Source organism: Medicago sativa, chromosome 7 (genome assembly GCF_051527215.1).
Source record: "Medicago sativa cultivar Bolivia chromosome 7, Bolivia_mono, whole genome shotgun sequence".
NCBI lineage: Eukaryota > Viridiplantae > Streptophyta > Magnoliopsida > Fabales > Fabaceae > Medicago > Medicago sativa.
In genome coordinates, this window is record NC_140755.1 from 103,161,347 (window position 1) to 103,179,487 (window position 18,141).

At 31.4% G+C, this 18,141-nt stretch overlaps 2 protein-coding genes across 5 annotated transcripts; both read left to right on the forward strand.

Annotated features, from left to right (window-relative positions):
• The first annotated feature begins 2,225 nt into the window (after positions 1 to 2,225).
• On the forward strand, positions 2,226 to 8,817 carry LOC146911558 (uncharacterized protein At5g08430-like). 4 transcript variants are annotated; one of them, XM_085730206.1, is made up of 15 exons: positions 2,226 to 2,567; positions 2,717 to 2,796; positions 3,039 to 3,226; positions 3,918 to 4,755; positions 4,872 to 4,972; positions 5,046 to 5,105; positions 5,196 to 5,246; positions 5,665 to 5,720; positions 5,946 to 6,111; positions 6,513 to 7,350; positions 7,523 to 7,623; positions 7,696 to 7,755; positions 8,021 to 8,071; positions 8,327 to 8,397; positions 8,524 to 8,817. In XM_085730206.1, the coding sequence occupies exons 1-15, from the start codon at positions 2,446 to 2,448 to the stop codon at positions 8,669 to 8,671; spliced, it is 2,931 nt and encodes a 976-aa protein (XP_085586332.1). In that variant the 5' UTR covers positions 2,226 to 2,445; the 3' UTR covers positions 8,672 to 8,817. The 4 variants fall into 4 exon arrangements, with proteins under 4 accessions (XP_085586332.1, XP_085586334.1, XP_085586333.1 ...); XM_085730209.1 differs by lacking the exons at positions 2,226 to 2,567; positions 2,717 to 2,796; positions 3,039 to 3,226; ... (1 more) ...; positions 4,872 to 4,972; positions 5,665 to 5,720 and having other exon boundaries at positions 5,048 to 5,105; positions 5,970 to 6,111; XM_085730208.1 differs by lacking the exons at positions 5,665 to 5,720; positions 6,513 to 7,350; positions 7,523 to 7,623; ... (2 more) ...; positions 8,327 to 8,397; positions 8,524 to 8,817 and having other exon boundaries at positions 2,315 to 2,567; positions 5,970 to 6,111.
• Positions 8,818 to 13,972: 5,155 nt separating this feature from the next.
• LOC146911559 (transcription factor MYB4-like) lies at positions 13,973 to 15,381 on the forward strand. The gene is made up of 3 exons (XM_085730210.1): positions 13,973 to 14,207; positions 14,295 to 14,424; positions 14,871 to 15,381. The coding sequence occupies exons 1-3, from the start codon at positions 14,075 to 14,077 to the stop codon at positions 15,226 to 15,228; spliced, it is 621 nt and encodes a 206-aa protein (XP_085586336.1). The 5' UTR covers positions 13,973 to 14,074; the 3' UTR covers positions 15,229 to 15,381.
• The last annotated feature ends 2,760 nt before the right edge of the window (positions 15,382 to 18,141 follow it).

Genomic DNA, 18,141 nt, shown 5'->3' on the forward strand with positions numbered 1-18,141 from the left:
ATAACTACTCCTTTCGGTCCTTATTATAAGAAGAAAGACAAAAAAATCATGAAAACCAATACAATCATTAATTGTTACTCCCTCCGGTCCTATCTGCAAGAAACAGTTTACTTTTTAGATACATTAAATAATTTATGTATTTGGTTTAGATTCTTGACTAGATACATACATTATTCAATGTATCAAAAAAGTCAACTTTATCTTGTAAATAAAACCGGAGGGAGTAACAATTACTGATTGTATTGGTTTTCATGATTTTTTTGTCTTTCTTCTTATAATAAGGACCGAAAGAAGTAGTTATTTAAGATTTGTTCACGATTTTCAAGTAAATGATTAATTGTGTTAATTTTAAGGGTCTTGTTAACGAGTGCCCCCGGACACTCTTTAAGGATTCCAAAAGAAGAAATTATAGTATAAAAAAGTCAAAGATTTCGATTTCCGATGCATTGATTATACACCTATAAAAAGTTGCGAAACATTAAATACATCCATTAACATTGAAAAGACAAATATTAAATTAGGGGCAGAAAAGTCTCTTAAGCAATAATTATACCTTAAAAGCTGTGACATTTTCTTATAAATAAAAACAAATTTTAACTAACTATAATTAATAAAAGTATTTTAGTAAATAATACTAATTTTACCATTAAAATTAACACAATTAATTTTTTTTAACATCGTACATAAGTTTAAAGAGAAATGATATTTGTACAACCATTTTTTGAAAATTTTTGTGACAATTTTCTCTTTCATACTCACATTCTTTTTTTACTTTCTCTCTCTCTCTATTGCTTTGATTTTTGTGTCAGTATATATTTTTCTTTGTAAATTTATGGGTGTCCCAAAAATTGTCATTAAAATAATTGTTCAAATAACACAACTCAAGTTTTAAACGACTTATTTAAAGGCGAGGGGAAGCAAAAAGTTGGAGAATTTTTTAGTCTCATATGTGAGAAACAGATTGTGACTTTCGAGGCACATTTATTTCTTTAATGACCGACATTTATACACTTTTATATTTCTAAAAATTCAATTAATGTTTTTGTGGGTGTGAAAATATTTAATGTCAAAGTTACTTTAATAAAAAGATTTTAAAATATAACATTTAACGAGACTTCTTGATCTTGATGGATAGCAATTTCTCTATCATAAGATAATTTGAAAAAAATAGTCTTTATTTATTACTTACATCTGTTTTAAAATAAACGTCGTTTAAAGTTTTTACTCATATATTAAAAAATGTATTAATTAAAAGAAAGATAGATGTTATTTTACTAAATTATTCTAATCAACTATTGGTTTGTTTTTCATTAAAGAAAAAATAACACTTTGAAAGTAGTGTATATAATATTAATTGAAGGGTACAATTGAAAAGAAAAAGTTATTATTGCATTAGAAATTGAAAGAAACATTCATTTTAAAACATTTTTTCTGCTAAAACGACACTCAGTTTAAATCGGAGGGAGTAGAATAGGTTGTAACTTTTAAAGTATAATTATTGTTTAAAAGATTTTTCTAACTTCCGTGTAATATTTGTCTTTTTTATATAGGTAGGACACCGGTTAAGGAAGCCAAAAGAAGAAATTTTAATTAAAAAAAGGATAATTTTAAGTATTTAATGCATTGATTGCACAACTTTTAATTGGAATATTACTCTTTTAGGTCATTATCTAAGCATTTAATGCAAATATTACTATATTTAACTTCTTAACCCGTGTCCCGGGGCACCGGTTATCATGACCCTAATTTTAATAGTAAAATTAGTGTCATTTACTAAAATACTCTTATTAATTGTAGTTAGTTGAATAATCAAGTTAGATATAATTCAATAAATAAGAGTATAATAATGAAAAAAATAAAAAGAGATAAACTATTTGTTTTGAGAAATGCTGGTTTGGTATAAATGTTAGATTGATATTCTAAAGTGACAATTGTTTTGAGACAAACAAAAATGCTAAAGAGACAATTATATTGAAACGAGAGAGTATTTTGCAATGTCGCTACCAACTAAGATAAATTGGAGACATTTATACTACTATTTTTTAAGAGAAAGTTTTAGTTGGTCATAAACACAAATAAAAATGAATTAAACACACATAGATAAGAAAAACTTAATATGACTAATTTTTTTAATTCTTTCATTATATTTATGTGCCCAAATATTTTTGATTCAGGGTCGTGAGTAGATAAGAATTGGTCTCTGTTTTAATGTGTGAATCGATTAAATCCGTGGAAAGGAAGGAGTATATACTTGAAAATAAATATTTTTGATTAAATCGGTAGAACCTAGAAAGGAGTGAGTATATCCATTGAAAAGAGATTTTTCTTTGGGTTCACCGCTAGAAATAAGTACATAGCATCATCATTAATTTGAAGACAAAACGGTAGTAGAATCCACAGTGAGCGTGACACTCTATCTGTGTACTTGCTACTGCACATTTTACAATGGCTCAAAACAGAGAAAAAATCAAAAGAAAACAACCTGAACCGGTTGATGATGATGATCAAGAAGAAAATTGGTGTTTTGAATGCAAAGATGGTGGACAACTTGTTATCTGTGATCATGAGTAACTCATTTTCTTTCTCCATCTTTTTATTTTTTATTTCTTATTAGAATATGTCACTTTTTTTTTTTGGACGGTGCATGTTACCACTTTCTTCTTGATGGTCATAATCTCTACGTTATTGTATCAATATATATGTTTATTTATTTCAGGAACTGTGGAAAAGCTTATCATCCTGATTGTGTTGGAAAGGATGATTCCTTTTTTGATACCGTAGAATCTTGGGTTTGTGGTAAGCCTTTTCATCTTTTTGGATTTATTATTAGTATTTTATTTACTTGCCGGTTTCATGCAAACTTGAAAGTTGAAACACAACATTTTTAACATTATGGTACTAATTTGTCACATGTTTTTTTATGTTTTTAATTTTTCTCTCTCTATATTATGTATCTGATATATGAAAATGTTATTTTTTTTTCCTCAAAAAAAAAAAAAAAATCAAAAGTAACGTTTTGCATGCATTTGTATTTTCAGGTAGGCATTGTTGCTACAACTGCAGTAAACGCTCTAAGTTTTGTTGCCTTGGTTGTCCAAATGCTGTATGCAAAAAGTGTGTTTCTACTTTGGAATTTACATTAGTTAGAGGTGTTCAAGGCCTGTGCTGTGACTGTTTGGAGATAGTAAAGATTATAGAACTAAAGTTGGACCATGATTCTGAGGGGGTAGGTGTGATAATAACTTGGATTTTAGAATTTTTACCAAACTTGTTCTAATTGATGTTTAATCCCTAATTGTCTTAGGACTTGTTAAAATATCTTTTGTGCACTTTCAACATTTTTTTTATTCTAGATCATTAAAAAAAAATTGTTGCTTTTGTTGGTTTTTATATATTTTTTTAAGCGAATGTTTGTAAGGTGGCGGTTATTTTAGTTTTACCTCCTTTTTTTAAAACTCATTCTACGTCACTTAGCTCACCACCCGAGGTACCTACATAGGACACTAGTATTTACGTATTGATTTTGAAACATGTACTTATCAGTAATTTCATCTCATAACCATGTTCATGTAAATATGCAATTTTATCCAAATATTATGGATTCTAGATGGTGAAAGCTTGGACTATTTTTAAAACAAAAGAAGTGTTTTTTCATATATTTCTGCTACAATTAGAACCAAAACTGTCAAGTTCATCTGTTTTTTTTTGGTTGAAACAACTAAACTTATATAATCAAATTGGTATACGGTCATATTAGACCTACAAAACCGGCCTGTAAGGTGGGAATTATCCACTTATAAACACATTTTATGGTCACATCACATCCAATGAGGGGTCTTTATACGATATTCGACTTATATTTAGGGAGATGTATGTGATCTCTATGTTAACCTATGAAATTTGTCCATTCTACGCAGAACAAAATAACCTTGGACGACAGAGAAACATATGAATGTCTATTCAAGGAATACTGGGGAATTGTTAAGGAAAGAGAAGGGCTCACTGACGACGATGTCTCAGCTGCACTGCCCAACTATCGAAAGGGTAAAGATCTCGAGCTTCATAAAATTCACAGTGAAGGTGAAGAAGAAGAGAAACAAAATGATACCAACAATATTGAAGAATATACAGGTATGCATAAGCTGAAGAAACATAATCGGTATAGTTCAATGGAATTCGTCGGATGGGCATCAAGACCTCTATCTAGCTTCCTTGCATCCATAGGGAGATACAAAACGGAACCAATGATGCGATGGGGAATAAGATCTCTCATAAATGAATACATTAAGGAGAAAAATCTTTACCATCCCAAAGACAAGAAGAAATTCCTCCCTGATGACAAGTTGTTTCCTATATTTAAAAAGAAAGTTGTGTTGAAGTCTCAGATATATTCTCTACTCGAGTTTCACATTGCGAAAAATTCAGGTGATTCATCTGGAAAGGAAAATCACGATGAAAAAACAAATTGTTCGACAGACAAGGATATCGATGATCAGACATGTCTGGAAAGCCAATTGTCCAGCTTAATAGGACAACCTCTGTTGAGAAAAGGTGATATATGTATAAAACCTGGATGTTTTGCATCCATTAATGCCAATAATATCAAGCTTATCTACCTAAAACGAAGCTTGGTGTTCGAGTTATCGAAAAAGCATGAAAGCTTTGTGAGTAAGGTGGTTGGAACTTTTGTGAGAGCCAGAGTAGACTCCAATGATCACAAGCTAAGGAATTCATATCATCTTGTGAGAGTCATAGGTATAATAAATTGCATATAGATCTTGCTAGCTTTTTAAAGCTACTTTATATTTCGCAATATTTGGTTCTATGTATGTACTTTAAATGATTGATCATTTCTCTTGTTTAACTTTTAGGTGTTGAACATGATGAAATGTCTAATGGAATACTCTTGCAAGTTTCCCTCATGCCTAAAGCTATTTCCATCTCTGAGCTCTCTGACGAAGATTTCACAAGGGTACATGTAAATAGTTTGCAGTGAAAATATTATTATCATGGAATACGCATTAATTGTGCTGTTTTACTTACAGCAAGATTGTGAGGATTTACGGAAAAAAGTGAAAACTGGATTGCTCCCAAAATTAACTGTTGTAAGTTGCATGATACATGTGGTGAATTTCTTTTTTCTCAAATATATAGCAGATGATTTTAACTTCTTTTTTCCCTGCTGGCATTGGAAGGAGGATCTTCAAGAGAAGGCTACAAGTCTTCACGAGGATATAACGAAACATGTATTCATTCTTGACTCTATGCATGCTAATATTTATCTTATTTTTTCCACTGATGTTCAATTTTTTCTGATCTATAACAAGTTTAGGTTAGATGTATGTTTTGGATTCTAGCAATTGAATACTCAGATTACATAAAGCCATTTTCTGTAGACAATCCTTTTATTAGAATAACAATTATAGATGATCACAATTCTCCAATGAGTAAAACAAAATAGCCTTAGACATATAATAAAATTCATTACTTAGCTTAATTTCAGTCGAACACAAGCTCTATCTTCAGAACTCTTACTTGCGATACACATTTGTGTTCTTACATGTAATCTGTGATTATTTTTGGTTCTGCGATTACCACTTTATAAATTTGTTAATCTATCACATTTTCTGATATTTCCTTGCTTTATGAATATGTTCCTGCTAGTGGATTGCGACGCGCCTAGTCTACTTGCAGATTCAAATCGAGCGTGTAAATAAAGAATATCCTTCTTGTATCATATAGAAATGATAAAATGAATTCTTAGTATCATATGACTTTAGCATTGTATACATTTCCCGCAACAAATTATGTCTTTGTCCGCGACCCATACATGTGTGTAGTAAAACGTACATGTATCTGGTTCACGTTTAGATTTAATACACATATTTTTTTTCTTAAGTCTGGACTAGTATATTATAGTGCCTCCTTGACTGTTTGTGTTGTACAAAAATTGCATTACTAAATGAAAGGGAAGAGCTTGAGCAACCACAGAAACTAGAACAATTGTTAAGGCGCATACCATCAGTTTCCCCCGAGCTTATGGAGGTAATGCATAATGATTCTGATGAAGAAAGTGGGGAAACAGATAGCCAGGACCATGACTCAGATGAGGTAAGTGTATTTAATTGAAGATGGTATAGATTGTAGAACAAAATTTGGACATGACTTGGATGGGATTTAGGGTTTAGTGTATTTACTTGGATTGTAGAATATATACCAAATTTATTCTTAGATAATGTTAAATCCATAATTGTTTTATGCCCTTGCTGAACATGAAAACATTTGTTTTTTACTTCAAAGGAGCGTAAAAACAATTGATTTTTTTTCTTCACTTTATTGTTTTTACATGTTTAAAATCAATTGATTTTGAAACATGTACTTTTCAGTAATTTTATCTTAAAATCATGCCCAGGCAGATATGCAATTTTATCCAAACACAATATATCATTTTGAATAATCACTTGTCCTTTATCGTCTTTTGTTAAAAAATAAACTTTATATGTTCTTTGCAGAACAAAATAAGCTTGGATGGCAAAGAAACCCATGAATGTCTATTCAAGGAATTTGAGGAAAATGTTGAGGTGAGAAAAGGACTAAATGAAGACGATGTCTCTGCTGCACTTCCCAACAAAATAAAGGGTAAAGATTTTGAGCGTCATACAAGCCACGGCGAAGGCGAAGAAGAAAAACAAAATTACTCCAATGGAAATAAAGGTTATTCAGGTATGCATAAGCCGAACAAACGGAAGCGGTATAGTTCAGGGGAATTCGTTGGATGGGCATCAGGACCTCTCTCTAGCTTCCTGGCATCTATAGGGAGATATGAAACCGAACCAATGATGCGAAGGGATGTAAAATCTCTCATGTTTGAATACATTACGGAGAAAAATCTTTATCATTCTAAAGACAAGAAAAAATTCTTCCCTGACGATAAGTTGTTTCCAATCTTTAAAAAGAAAGTCATGTCAAAGTACAAGATATATCCCCTACTCAAGTTTCACATTGCGGAAAGATCGGTTGATTCGGCTGGAAAGGAAAATCACGACCAAAACCAAAATTGTTCGACGGACAACAAGCATATCGATGATGAAACATGTATGGAAAACAGATTGTCAAGCTTAATAGAAAAACCTTTGTTGAAAAAAGGTGATACGTGTATAAAACCTGGATGTTTTGCATTGATTAATGTCAATAATATCAAGCTTATCTACCTAAAGCGAAGCTTGGTGTTCGAGTTATCGAAACAGCCTGAAAGCTTTGCGAGTAAGGTGGTTGGAACTTTTGTTAGAGCCAGAGTAGATTCCAATGATCATAAGCTAAGGAATTCATATCATGTTGTGAGAGTCATAGGTATAATAAATTGCATATAGATCTTGCTTTCTTTTTTGACCTACTTTATATTTCTCAATATGTAGTTCTATGTGTGCACATTAAATGATTGATCATTTCTCTTGTTTATCTTTTAGGTGTTGAACATGATGAAATGTCTAATGGAATACTATTTCTCTTGTTTATCTTTTAGGTTTTGAACATGATGAAATGTCTAATGGAATACTCTTGCAAGTTTCCTTCATGCCTAAATCTATTTCCATTTCTGAGCTCTCTGATGATGATTTCACAGAGGTACATCTAAATAATTTGCAGTGAAACTATATTTTCCTGGAATACATATTAATTGTCTTGTTTTACTGACAGCAAGAATGCGAGGATTTGCGGCAAAAAGTGAACACCGGCTTGTTTCCGAAAATAACTGTTGTAAGTTGTATGATACATGAAGAAAAAATGTTTTAGCTTTCGAAGGACGATTATCTGAAACAGCAATTGAAAATAGTGAAAATTAGTGTGATCCAAAATAACATTTTTACTACTTATTCTTGTAGCACTTTGACAGTAAAACCGTGTCATTGTTTTAAGTTGTCATTCGGCGACTATCGCGACACGGTCAATTGTTTTTTTTTCTTCTTCTTAAATATATAGCGGAAAATTTGAACTACTTTGTTTTCCCTGTTGGCATTGGCAGGTGGATCTTCAAGAGAAGGCTACAAGTCTTCATGAGGATATAACAAAACATGTATTCATTCTTGACTCTTTACTTGTTCATATCTATCTATTTTTCCACTATTGCTCAACAGCTTCTTATTTATAACTGGCTGTGATTTATTTTTGTGGATTCTAGCAATCGAATATGAATACTCGGGTTTCATAAAGCCACATACTTTAGCCATTCTGTACTTAATTTGGTATTGATGTTTGTTACTCATGGCATTTGTAATTCTATATCTGATTTTCTGACATATTATGTGACTTATGAATGTCTTTCTGCTAGTGGATTGCAAAGCGCCTAGTCTATTTGCAAATTCAAATTGAGCGTGCAAGCCTCAGAGGACGAAATAAAGAATATCCTTCTTGCGTCATATAGAAATCATTATATGAATTAATAGTATCATATATATGACTATAGTACTTTAGAGGAATAATGATATATAGACTATACTAGTGCCTCCTTGACCATTTGTGCAGTACAAAAATTGCATTACTAGATGAAAGGGAAGAGCTTGAACGACCACAGAAACAAGAACAACTGTTAAGGCGTGTGCCATCAGTTTCTCCCGAGCATGTGGAGGTAAAATATGATGATTCTGATGAAGACCGTGGTGAAACCGATAACTAGGAGCCTAGTATCAATGACTCCTCTTCTTGCTGTGATAGTGTAATTAGTTTTTCTTATGTTGGAAACCAAAAACCTGTCCTCTAACAAGTGATGATGATAATGTGTACATTGCAGTGGTTTGTTTAGACTTGGTTTACATTTTGGAATCGTCAAGGCCATTAGATAAAATATTTCGTTTTTATTTCTTGTTTTTATCATATAATATAGTTATAAATAATAACTTTTTTTTTAAAAAATTTGTTTTTAAATGTTTATCACTAAATATAGAAAAATACTTTCACAAACAAAAGAGCAACTGTTTTATGTTGGACCTTAGTTAAAGTTACAATCGTGCAAATTAGTACTGATCAAGTGCAATTTTTTTCCTGATTAATGTGAATGCTTTTGAGTTGTGCAGTTTTGGTCTAAGTTCAATGTTTTAGAAATAAAAGTCAACCTCTGTTATGACTTATGATGATTTGACCTATGATGCACAACTAGATACGAAGACATAAGAGAAATGATATTTTGACAACCACTTTTGACAACTTTTGGACAACTTTCTCTCTCATACTCACATAATGTTGTTATTCTCTCTCTTCCTTTTTCTCTCTCCATTGTTTTTGACCAATAAGAAGTGAGAAAAACAAGGTTGTCAACAAAGTTGTCATCAAATGGATGTCAAAATATCATTACTCAAGACATAATCCGTATCCAAAACAAAAACTAAAATGTATTGCATTGCAAGCATCACTTTCATTTGTATGACATACATGCTGACACACTCTAAAACGTGGCTACTTGAGATTGGGTGAGATTGACAATTAATAGGACACAATATTTTTTTGGTAGTGTTACAAAGTAACAGGGCAAAGGCTCTGTTTGGTAAACCCAAAAAAAGAGCTTTTAGCTCTTAACTTTTAGCTTATAAGTTCATTTGATAAAAAAAGCTTTGTTTGGTAACACTTTAGCTCTGTTTGGTACAACGAGCTTATAGCTTATTTCAGGAGCTTATAAGCTATTTTTCAGAAGCTACTTCAAGTAGCTTTTGAGCTTATAGCTTTTAGCTTCTCATTTTTTCTTCCATATTTACCCTTATTATTCAAAGCAAAAGCTATCAGCTAATTTTACTAAACACTTCAACTAGCTTATCAGCTAAAAGCTATCAGCTAACTTATCAGCTAAAAGCTATCAGCTAGCTTATCAGCTATCAGCTAATTTTACCAAACAGAGCCAAAAAGAAAAAGAAAAAAGAGGAAGAGGCAAAACTAAGTTTCAAGCTTATATCTGAGAATGAGAGATTCCATGCCAGACGGAGGACAGTTCTAACGAGCAGAGCACCTTGCATGTGATCTTTCCTTAGCCATGAAATCTGCACACATATTTTGTTATTTTGATTAAAGGAGAGAGAGAAAAAAAATTTATTATCTAAATGACAACCCTCTACGCCGTTGTGGGACAACTTAGAAGTTCTTAAAAGAACTTGACAACTATGAAGTTGTTAATACTCCCTCCGGTCCTATTTACAAGAGACAATTAATTTTTTAGATACATTAAATAATTTATGTATTTGGTTTAGATTCTTGACTAGATACATAAATTATTCAATGTATCTAAAAAGTCAACTTTCTCTTGTAAATAGGACCGGAGGGAGTATAATTTTCTCGTTTTTTCTTTATTATGAGGTTTCCATCCTATTTTTACGAAATTTTGTAATTCGTTTTGATTCAAATATATGATTTACTGTTACGGTTGATGGGAGGAGAGTATTCATATATAAGAGGATAAAAACATTGCAATGACGAGAGATTCTATGGTGTGTTTTGAGACACAAAGAATGATGCATTCTCTTCCACTCAATTATTTTGGTCATGGGTTGCGAAGCTCCATTGTGTTTGACCTCGAGTGCACGGGTTCAGACACACACTTGTGTAAATCTTGAGGAGCAAAACCGGATATCGGATTGCACCGGATGTCCATCAAAAGTTTGCTTTCAAGGCAGTGGTTTTGACCACGGCACAACAAAGCTCACTTCTATTCTTTCCTAACTATCTGAAATCTATTTTCTATTAATATTTTCAATAGAAATTTCACATTGAATTGATAAACGAATGTTTTTAGAGGAAATGAGTGTTGACTAATATATAATGTGAAGATCTATATACCTAACTTTTTGAGATTTTTAATATAAATAAGGGTAGTGTTAACTTGTGCCCTCAGGGCACAAGTTAAGAATCTAAAAATGGAATTAAATAATCAATTTTGTCTTGAAAAGATAAGATTTCAAATTTCAAGAATATTGAATGCACAATTTCCAATAAAATATTTCTATTTTTGGCTTCTTAACTTGTGCCTTGAGGGCACAAGATAACATTTCCCTATAAATAAAGGTAGTGTCAAGTTCTCTTATTAGATAGTTTAATGTGATGATAGCTCCCAACTTTTTTAATGTTTCAATAATTACATTAGAGTTAGGGTTACTAAAGAGATGACTCTCCATGATGAAAGTGTTCATGAAAATAGTGGCATCCTGCTTGAGGGGGAGCATACCTAGTGAATTAATGAACTTACACTTGAAGGGGTATTTGTTGGAGCAATGTGTGAGTTATGAGTCTCATACTCCCTCCGGTCACATTTATAAGGAAAAATACACTTTTTAGGTTCATTGAATACATAATGTATTTGGCCTATATATTGACCAAATACATTAAAAGTTTAATGAATCTAAAAAGTGTTTTTTTGCTTATAAATGTGACCGGAGGGAGTATTGGACAGGAAAAAAAACGAGTGTTAATCAATATGACAATCCTTAGACTCTCCTCATGACGCAAGCGATACCTTAACATATGTATTCCACGGAGTATATTGTATAATCCATGGGTCAGCGGAAAACCATTAAAGATTGAACAACATTCTAGCATTTCACGAGGATAAATGTGATGGAAAGTGGCAGCATGAACAGTGTAGTAATTGAGACATGAGTCAGTCCATTTTTCTTCCATGGCGCATACTTCTTTTGACTCTTTATAATCAAGTTATGATTACTTTATGTTTTCAAGCGAAGCAACCTAGAAGGTCAGTTGAAGTCCACAAAGCAATGGTAGTACTTTTGTGACGAAACGTTTTAAAGTAATTATTCTTGCATTAAAAATTACTATTAAGGTGGCCCGTTTCCACATATTATGAATCTTGTGATCACGATTCACCATTATGTTAAATTTTCAACTGTGCGTGCGTGCGTGCGTGCTTTGGACTTGTAAAAAATGAATAATTTAAAATTGACAAATGTTAGTAATTTGTGCCCTCAAGGGCAAATGTTAAGATACTCCTTATAGAAATACTCTTTTTGGTCACTATTATAAGCAAATTTTGATTTTTTAGGTTCATTTAATAAATGATGTATGTGGTCTACAATATAGACCACATACATCATTTATTGAATAAATCTAAAAAGTAGAAATTTGCTTATAATAGTGACCGGAGGGAGTATATGTATAAAAAATCGTGTATTTGACTTCTTACGTAAAAGTTACTCCCTCCATTTCAAAATACATGTCCAAGTCAACCACTTCACATATGCCAATGCACAATTTTGACCGTTAATATTTTTAATTATCTAAAGTAAAATATTATAAAAATTTAATATTTTGAAAATATTTGTCGAGACAAATCAAACAACATCTTACATGCTAATATTTGTATTTATAGATTAGTAAAAAAGTATGGTCAAAGTAAGTCAAGTGAATAGTGCACATTGCAAAAATTGGACATGTATTTTGAAACGGAGAGAGTAAAATATTATGGTAGCGTTTGGCCCGGCTTATTTTAGGCATAGAAGCTACTTTAAACTTAAAGTTAAAATTACGAGCTTTAAAGTTAAAGTTAAAGTTGTTTGGTAAATGTTGTTTTTTATTTCAAATACTTTTTTATGTTAAAGTGTTTGATAATATTTTTTTGATAAAATGAATTTATTTTAAGAAAGCTCATATTTCGTGATAAATTATGATAAATAAAATATTTGAGGGGGAAATGAAACAAAAAATTTAAAATATTATATATATATATATATATAATATTTATAATTATTATTATATATACATATTTTTTTTGACAATATATATATACTAGTTAAAAATAATAAATATTTAGGACCTAAACAAGAGTTTTTTTTTCCTTCAAAAAAAAAAGATTTTTTTTTCCTTCAAAAAAAAAGATTTTTTTTTAAGAAGCTAAATTAGCTCACCCAAATTGACACCAGTGAGAATCGAATCTTGAGGAGGAGCACACTTCCAAGTCTCAAACCAATACCATTAGGTCAACCCAAGTGGGTTAAAACAAGAGTTTTATTTGCCTAATGATTGAGATGGTCCTAGTGCTAGTAATATCATCAACAAAATATTGTATAATTACTAATATACCATTGTCGATAAAAAGTACTACGATGTCAAATTGTGAACAATATTTTTATAACTAATTTTTTATTACAGTTAATAAAAGAGATAACCAATTTATAACGTAAAAAATTTAAAGCAATCAACAAAGAAAAATATCGTCAAAACAAACAAAAAATAATACATAGCCATTGAAGAGCACATGTCATAAAGAGAATCAATTGAACGACATGAAACAAGACAGCGAAAAATTAAAATGAAACATAAAATGTGCTTCACGGGATTCGAAGGGGAAAACAATAGAAAAAGTTGCCGATATTTTTTAAAAGTAAGTTTCAATAGCTTTTACCAAAAGTACTTTATCTATGTATTTTACACAAGAAAAATAAGCAACTTTTTATTTTATTTTTTTGAGAGAATAAACAACTTTTTATATTAAGTACTTCTCAAAAAATATGTTTGGCTGAACTTCTCTTTTTATGGAGTAGAAAAGTTCAAAATAAGCTGGGCCAAACGCTACCTATGATTTCCAATATAAAGTTGTTTTTTTTGGGTTCCTTAACATGTGCCCTTAGGGCACAAGTTAACATGACCCTTTAAATTTTGATACACTTTCAACCTAAAATAATTTACATTATTGAGTGATCGTCAAGATTTTTACTCTATTAACAAATTACAATCAATAATATGTGTGACTTTAAAAATAGTTACGATTAAAGTCGAAATATTTTTAATTATTTAACGATTATGATTGATCGACATAATTTGACGGTGCAAAAATAATTACATTGATGATGTATATGTATTAAATCCTATAAAAAATTGAAAACCCCACAAAAATAAAATAGTATCACTGTCTCAAAATATTTTTGTTTTTTATATGAAAACCGCACTATTTATTGGACCACATGATCTATATATATTCACCACTATAGTAAGTAATAAAGAAGCAGAAACTACATGGAAAGAGCTTGAGCCACCAACCAAATGTGTACACAGAGAAGTTGAAACACATCATTGTGTAGTGGCAACCATGGCAAAAAACCCTTGTTGTGAAAGGATGGGAATGAGGAAAGGACCATGGAGTGCTGAAGAAGATCAAATATTGATTTCTCATATTCAAACATATGGTCATGGAAATTGGCGTGCTCTTCCTAAACAAGCCGGTGAGCACAAATTAACATTCCTTAAATTATATGACATGCTGTCTGGGTTTGTTAATGTATGATAGATTATATGATATGATTGTTTAGGTTTGTTAAGGTGTGGTAAGAGTTGTAGACTTCGTTGGATAAATTACTTGAGACCTGATATCAAACGAGGAAAGTTTAGCAAAGAAGAAGAAGATTCAATCCTAAAGCTACATGAAGTTCTCGGAAATAAGTGAGTGTATGTTATAGACTATATTATCTTTTACGATTCCGTACTTGTCTTTTGTATATATTTTTTGCATTAACGGTGAGTTTGACAAAATTATAGTAGCAGTTTGATATTGTTGAAATTTCAAAGTGATTATTTTTTTTTAATCACAATAGCACAATGTGAATAATTATGCAAAAGATATCATATCAAAGTATGAGTTTTGGCTTCTAAATGGTATTTTATACCAAAGTATTTAGTGATTATTGTCTTGTGTCTATTGACTAGTTACAGAGATAAATAAGTTCTAGCATACAATTTTCCAAAAAGATATCATATCTTCTACATCTTTTTTTTGGGACTAAATATCATATATCAACATGTAGCATACTATAAAATGTGATTGATCAATTTAGTCCTCAAATTAATACAAGATGAAAATTAATTTACTAGTGATCCTTTATGCTCAGATGGTCTGCAATTGCAGCAAGATTACCAGGACGAACGGATAATGAAGTGAAGAACTTTTGGCATACACATTTGAAGAAAAAGGTGCAAAAAAGTGAAGTGTACAATGTCAATACCTCTTATTCCTATACTTTGGATGAGGCACAAGCAAGTGATGGTTATAGTGTCGGTGAAAAAAGAGTTATTTCCAATTATGGTTTAGTCTCAAGCAAGGACCCAAACACTGTAGGGTCAGGTTTTTACGATGCAATCTCTTGTGATACTTTAGGAGAAAATATGGGCAATCATGGTTCTAGTCAGATTAGTGAAGAAATGGAATTTTGGTACGATGTATTCATTAAATCAGGTCAACCATCATGAGGGAGTGGAAATTTAGGAGATTTTATATTTCTCTTTTTATAAGTTAATTATTCTTGATTTCAGGTTTGTGTACAAAAATTGAGATCCATTTTGGTGGTGCAAATTGGCATAATAAGAAATAAAGGTGAATCAGTCGGTATATTTTTCGGTCAATTTATTAAGGATGACATTTTTTGGTCGATTTATAGGATCAGTTTAAAGGTAAGACCACTAAAGTTCTCGTTTTAGGCCTACCAAATATCAACAAAAAAATAATTTCCTTTAGATTTTACAAGGAAAATAACTTTATGTTCCAACAAAAAAGACCTCATGTATTCAATTTTGTTTTAGACCTCATTTACTATTAAAAATTATTGGGTCGACACTGTCAATTTATTAATGTATAGTATTAAATCAACTCATAAAAAAACACAATATTGATATATTAAGGTGCTTTTTTATCAAAAAAAAAAAAAAGGTGCTTTTTGATATATGGATAATTGTTGCAATTGTTTTTTCTTGAGAATAATGCGTGTAAATTTATGTTTAGAAAATTTATCATTAAGTGAATAATTTTTCTCTTCATTTTGAGTCTTTCGTTACAAATATTTGATGAGTCTTTCGTTACAAATATTTGAAAATATGATATTAGATGGTAGTTTTGTAGTTAAAAATATTAAAAAAAAAATGTTTTCTAGAATCATCTATGCCCTTCTATGAAGCCCCGATACATCAAAATGGATGACGTATTGTATCCCCTGCGTATCCTGCACCGATACCTGTCTGATACTTCTCGATACGTATCAGGAGAGTATCCGAAGATTAAATTTTATTTTTTTAAAAAATAATTATCAGATACTTCCCGATACGTATCAGGAGAGTATCCGATAATTATCACCGATACCTGCCCCATATTTCCCAATTAATGTTAACTAAAATAACTTAACTCTTGAGTACTGATGCGTTCTTTTTTGGATATAGTGCTTCTTTTTTGGATCGATATAGTATAGCATTAACAATGTTCCTTTTGGATATAGTATAACACTGATGATGCTCTTTTTGGGATATATTGTGTATGTAATTGACTAATCATCACTCTCTTAATCGCCAATATTATTTATATTTATGTTGATGTGCTACGAGCCTATGACTAGTTTCTTTTGTTTGTTAATATATGTGCATATTAAAAAAATGGTTATAATTATATTGTACATTAAATTATATAATTTTTTTTTATTAACGTGTCCCAACCGTATCGTATCTTGATTTTTGAAATTTTTCCGTATCAGCGTATCGGTGCAATATCTCGTATCCGTAACGTATATCGTATCCGGGCTTCACAGTTCTCTCATAGTCACGTTTCTTTTGGGTATAAATGATGCCAAGGGAAACAAAACATAACAGAACAGACGATGGAAAAATCAAAGGAAAGAAAACAAAGGCTTAAGCTAGCTAGAGGATAAATGGACCCGCATGGCATCACTCAAAAGAAAGCTTCAGTATTTTTATTTTTTATAAAATTCGATATCCGATCTAACGACTGATTAATTTGGAGAGGATCAATCCTACCGTCTATTATCGGAAAATTCAATTGAAGACAGAGGAAACACCTTATAGACGTACTCAACGAATAAATTGCCAGCACCGAAATGATTCGAACTTGAGATCTTAAGAGATCACATTCTCATATGTCCCAAGCCTACATCAATATAGAGTTTTTCAAATAGGTCTAAATGAAAGTTCAGTTTTCATTCTCGTTTCTCCTTCTCTGGATCACAAGGGTTATCATACTTGGGGCGAGTTCAATGCACATCACGTTAATTTAAAAAACAATGACAAATTTGTAGCTGAAAATCTTCCCAAGCCTTCAGTTTCTTATCCTATATACGCTCCATAGATTCGATACAACATGGTTTTAGCGTGGACTCAACCTTCTATCTCATAAATTTTAATCAATAAAATATATATATTTTTAAAAATTATGTATTAAAAAATGTATTGTCAGTGCTCTAATCCATTTAGTTTGTAATATTTGGTGTTGTTTTTTTTCTAGTTCTTTGTCGCACAATGTTTTCTGTTGCTTTGTTCTTGTTTCCCTTGCACTGCTGGTGCCGGAGTTTGTTTTCTTTTGCTTTGCTGCTTGTATACTTTTGGGTTATTCCCTTGTTCTATATATAATATACTAGGTATATAACCCGTGCGTTGCACGGGTTTGATGAAAATATTTTAAATAATTTGTTTACTAAAAAAACAAATTTGGTTTCCCTTGTTCTATATATATAATATACTAAGGAGTCTCTCGAGTCCATTACTGAAATCAAGTTTACAGACAGATTAGAGAAATACTTGGGATTCAAACTTCGTTATGGACGAACCAAGAATGATGACTTTCTTGAAACTTATGATAGAGTGGCAACTAAGTTGGCTTCTTGGAAAGGAAAACTTCTAAACAAACCAGGTAGAGTCACCATGGTTAATGCAGTTATTACTTCACTTCCCTCTTACAACATGCAAATTCAGTGGTTCCCGCAATATGTTTGTGATAGATTGGATAGAACAGCGAGGAACTTTATTTGGAAAGGATCAAATGATAAGGGTATGCACATGGTTAGCTGGAAGAAGATGGCTCAACCTAGGAAAATGGGTGGACTAGGAATTCGTACCGCACATTTTCAAAATGTGGCACTTCTTGGTAAGCTTGTTTGGAGCTTATTGCAGTCAGAAAATAAATTATGGGTTTCTTTGTTGACTGATAAATATTTGAAAGAAGGAGCTTTGTTTTTGGATATAGCAACTAATGGATCACCAACTTGGCAAGCAATTTTAAAAGCGTTGCTTCTCTTGAAGGACGGTTTCACCTTCAAAATAGGAGATGGGGACACAAATATTTGGTTTCGACCTTGGATTTTGAAGCAACCTTTATGTGAAGTGGTC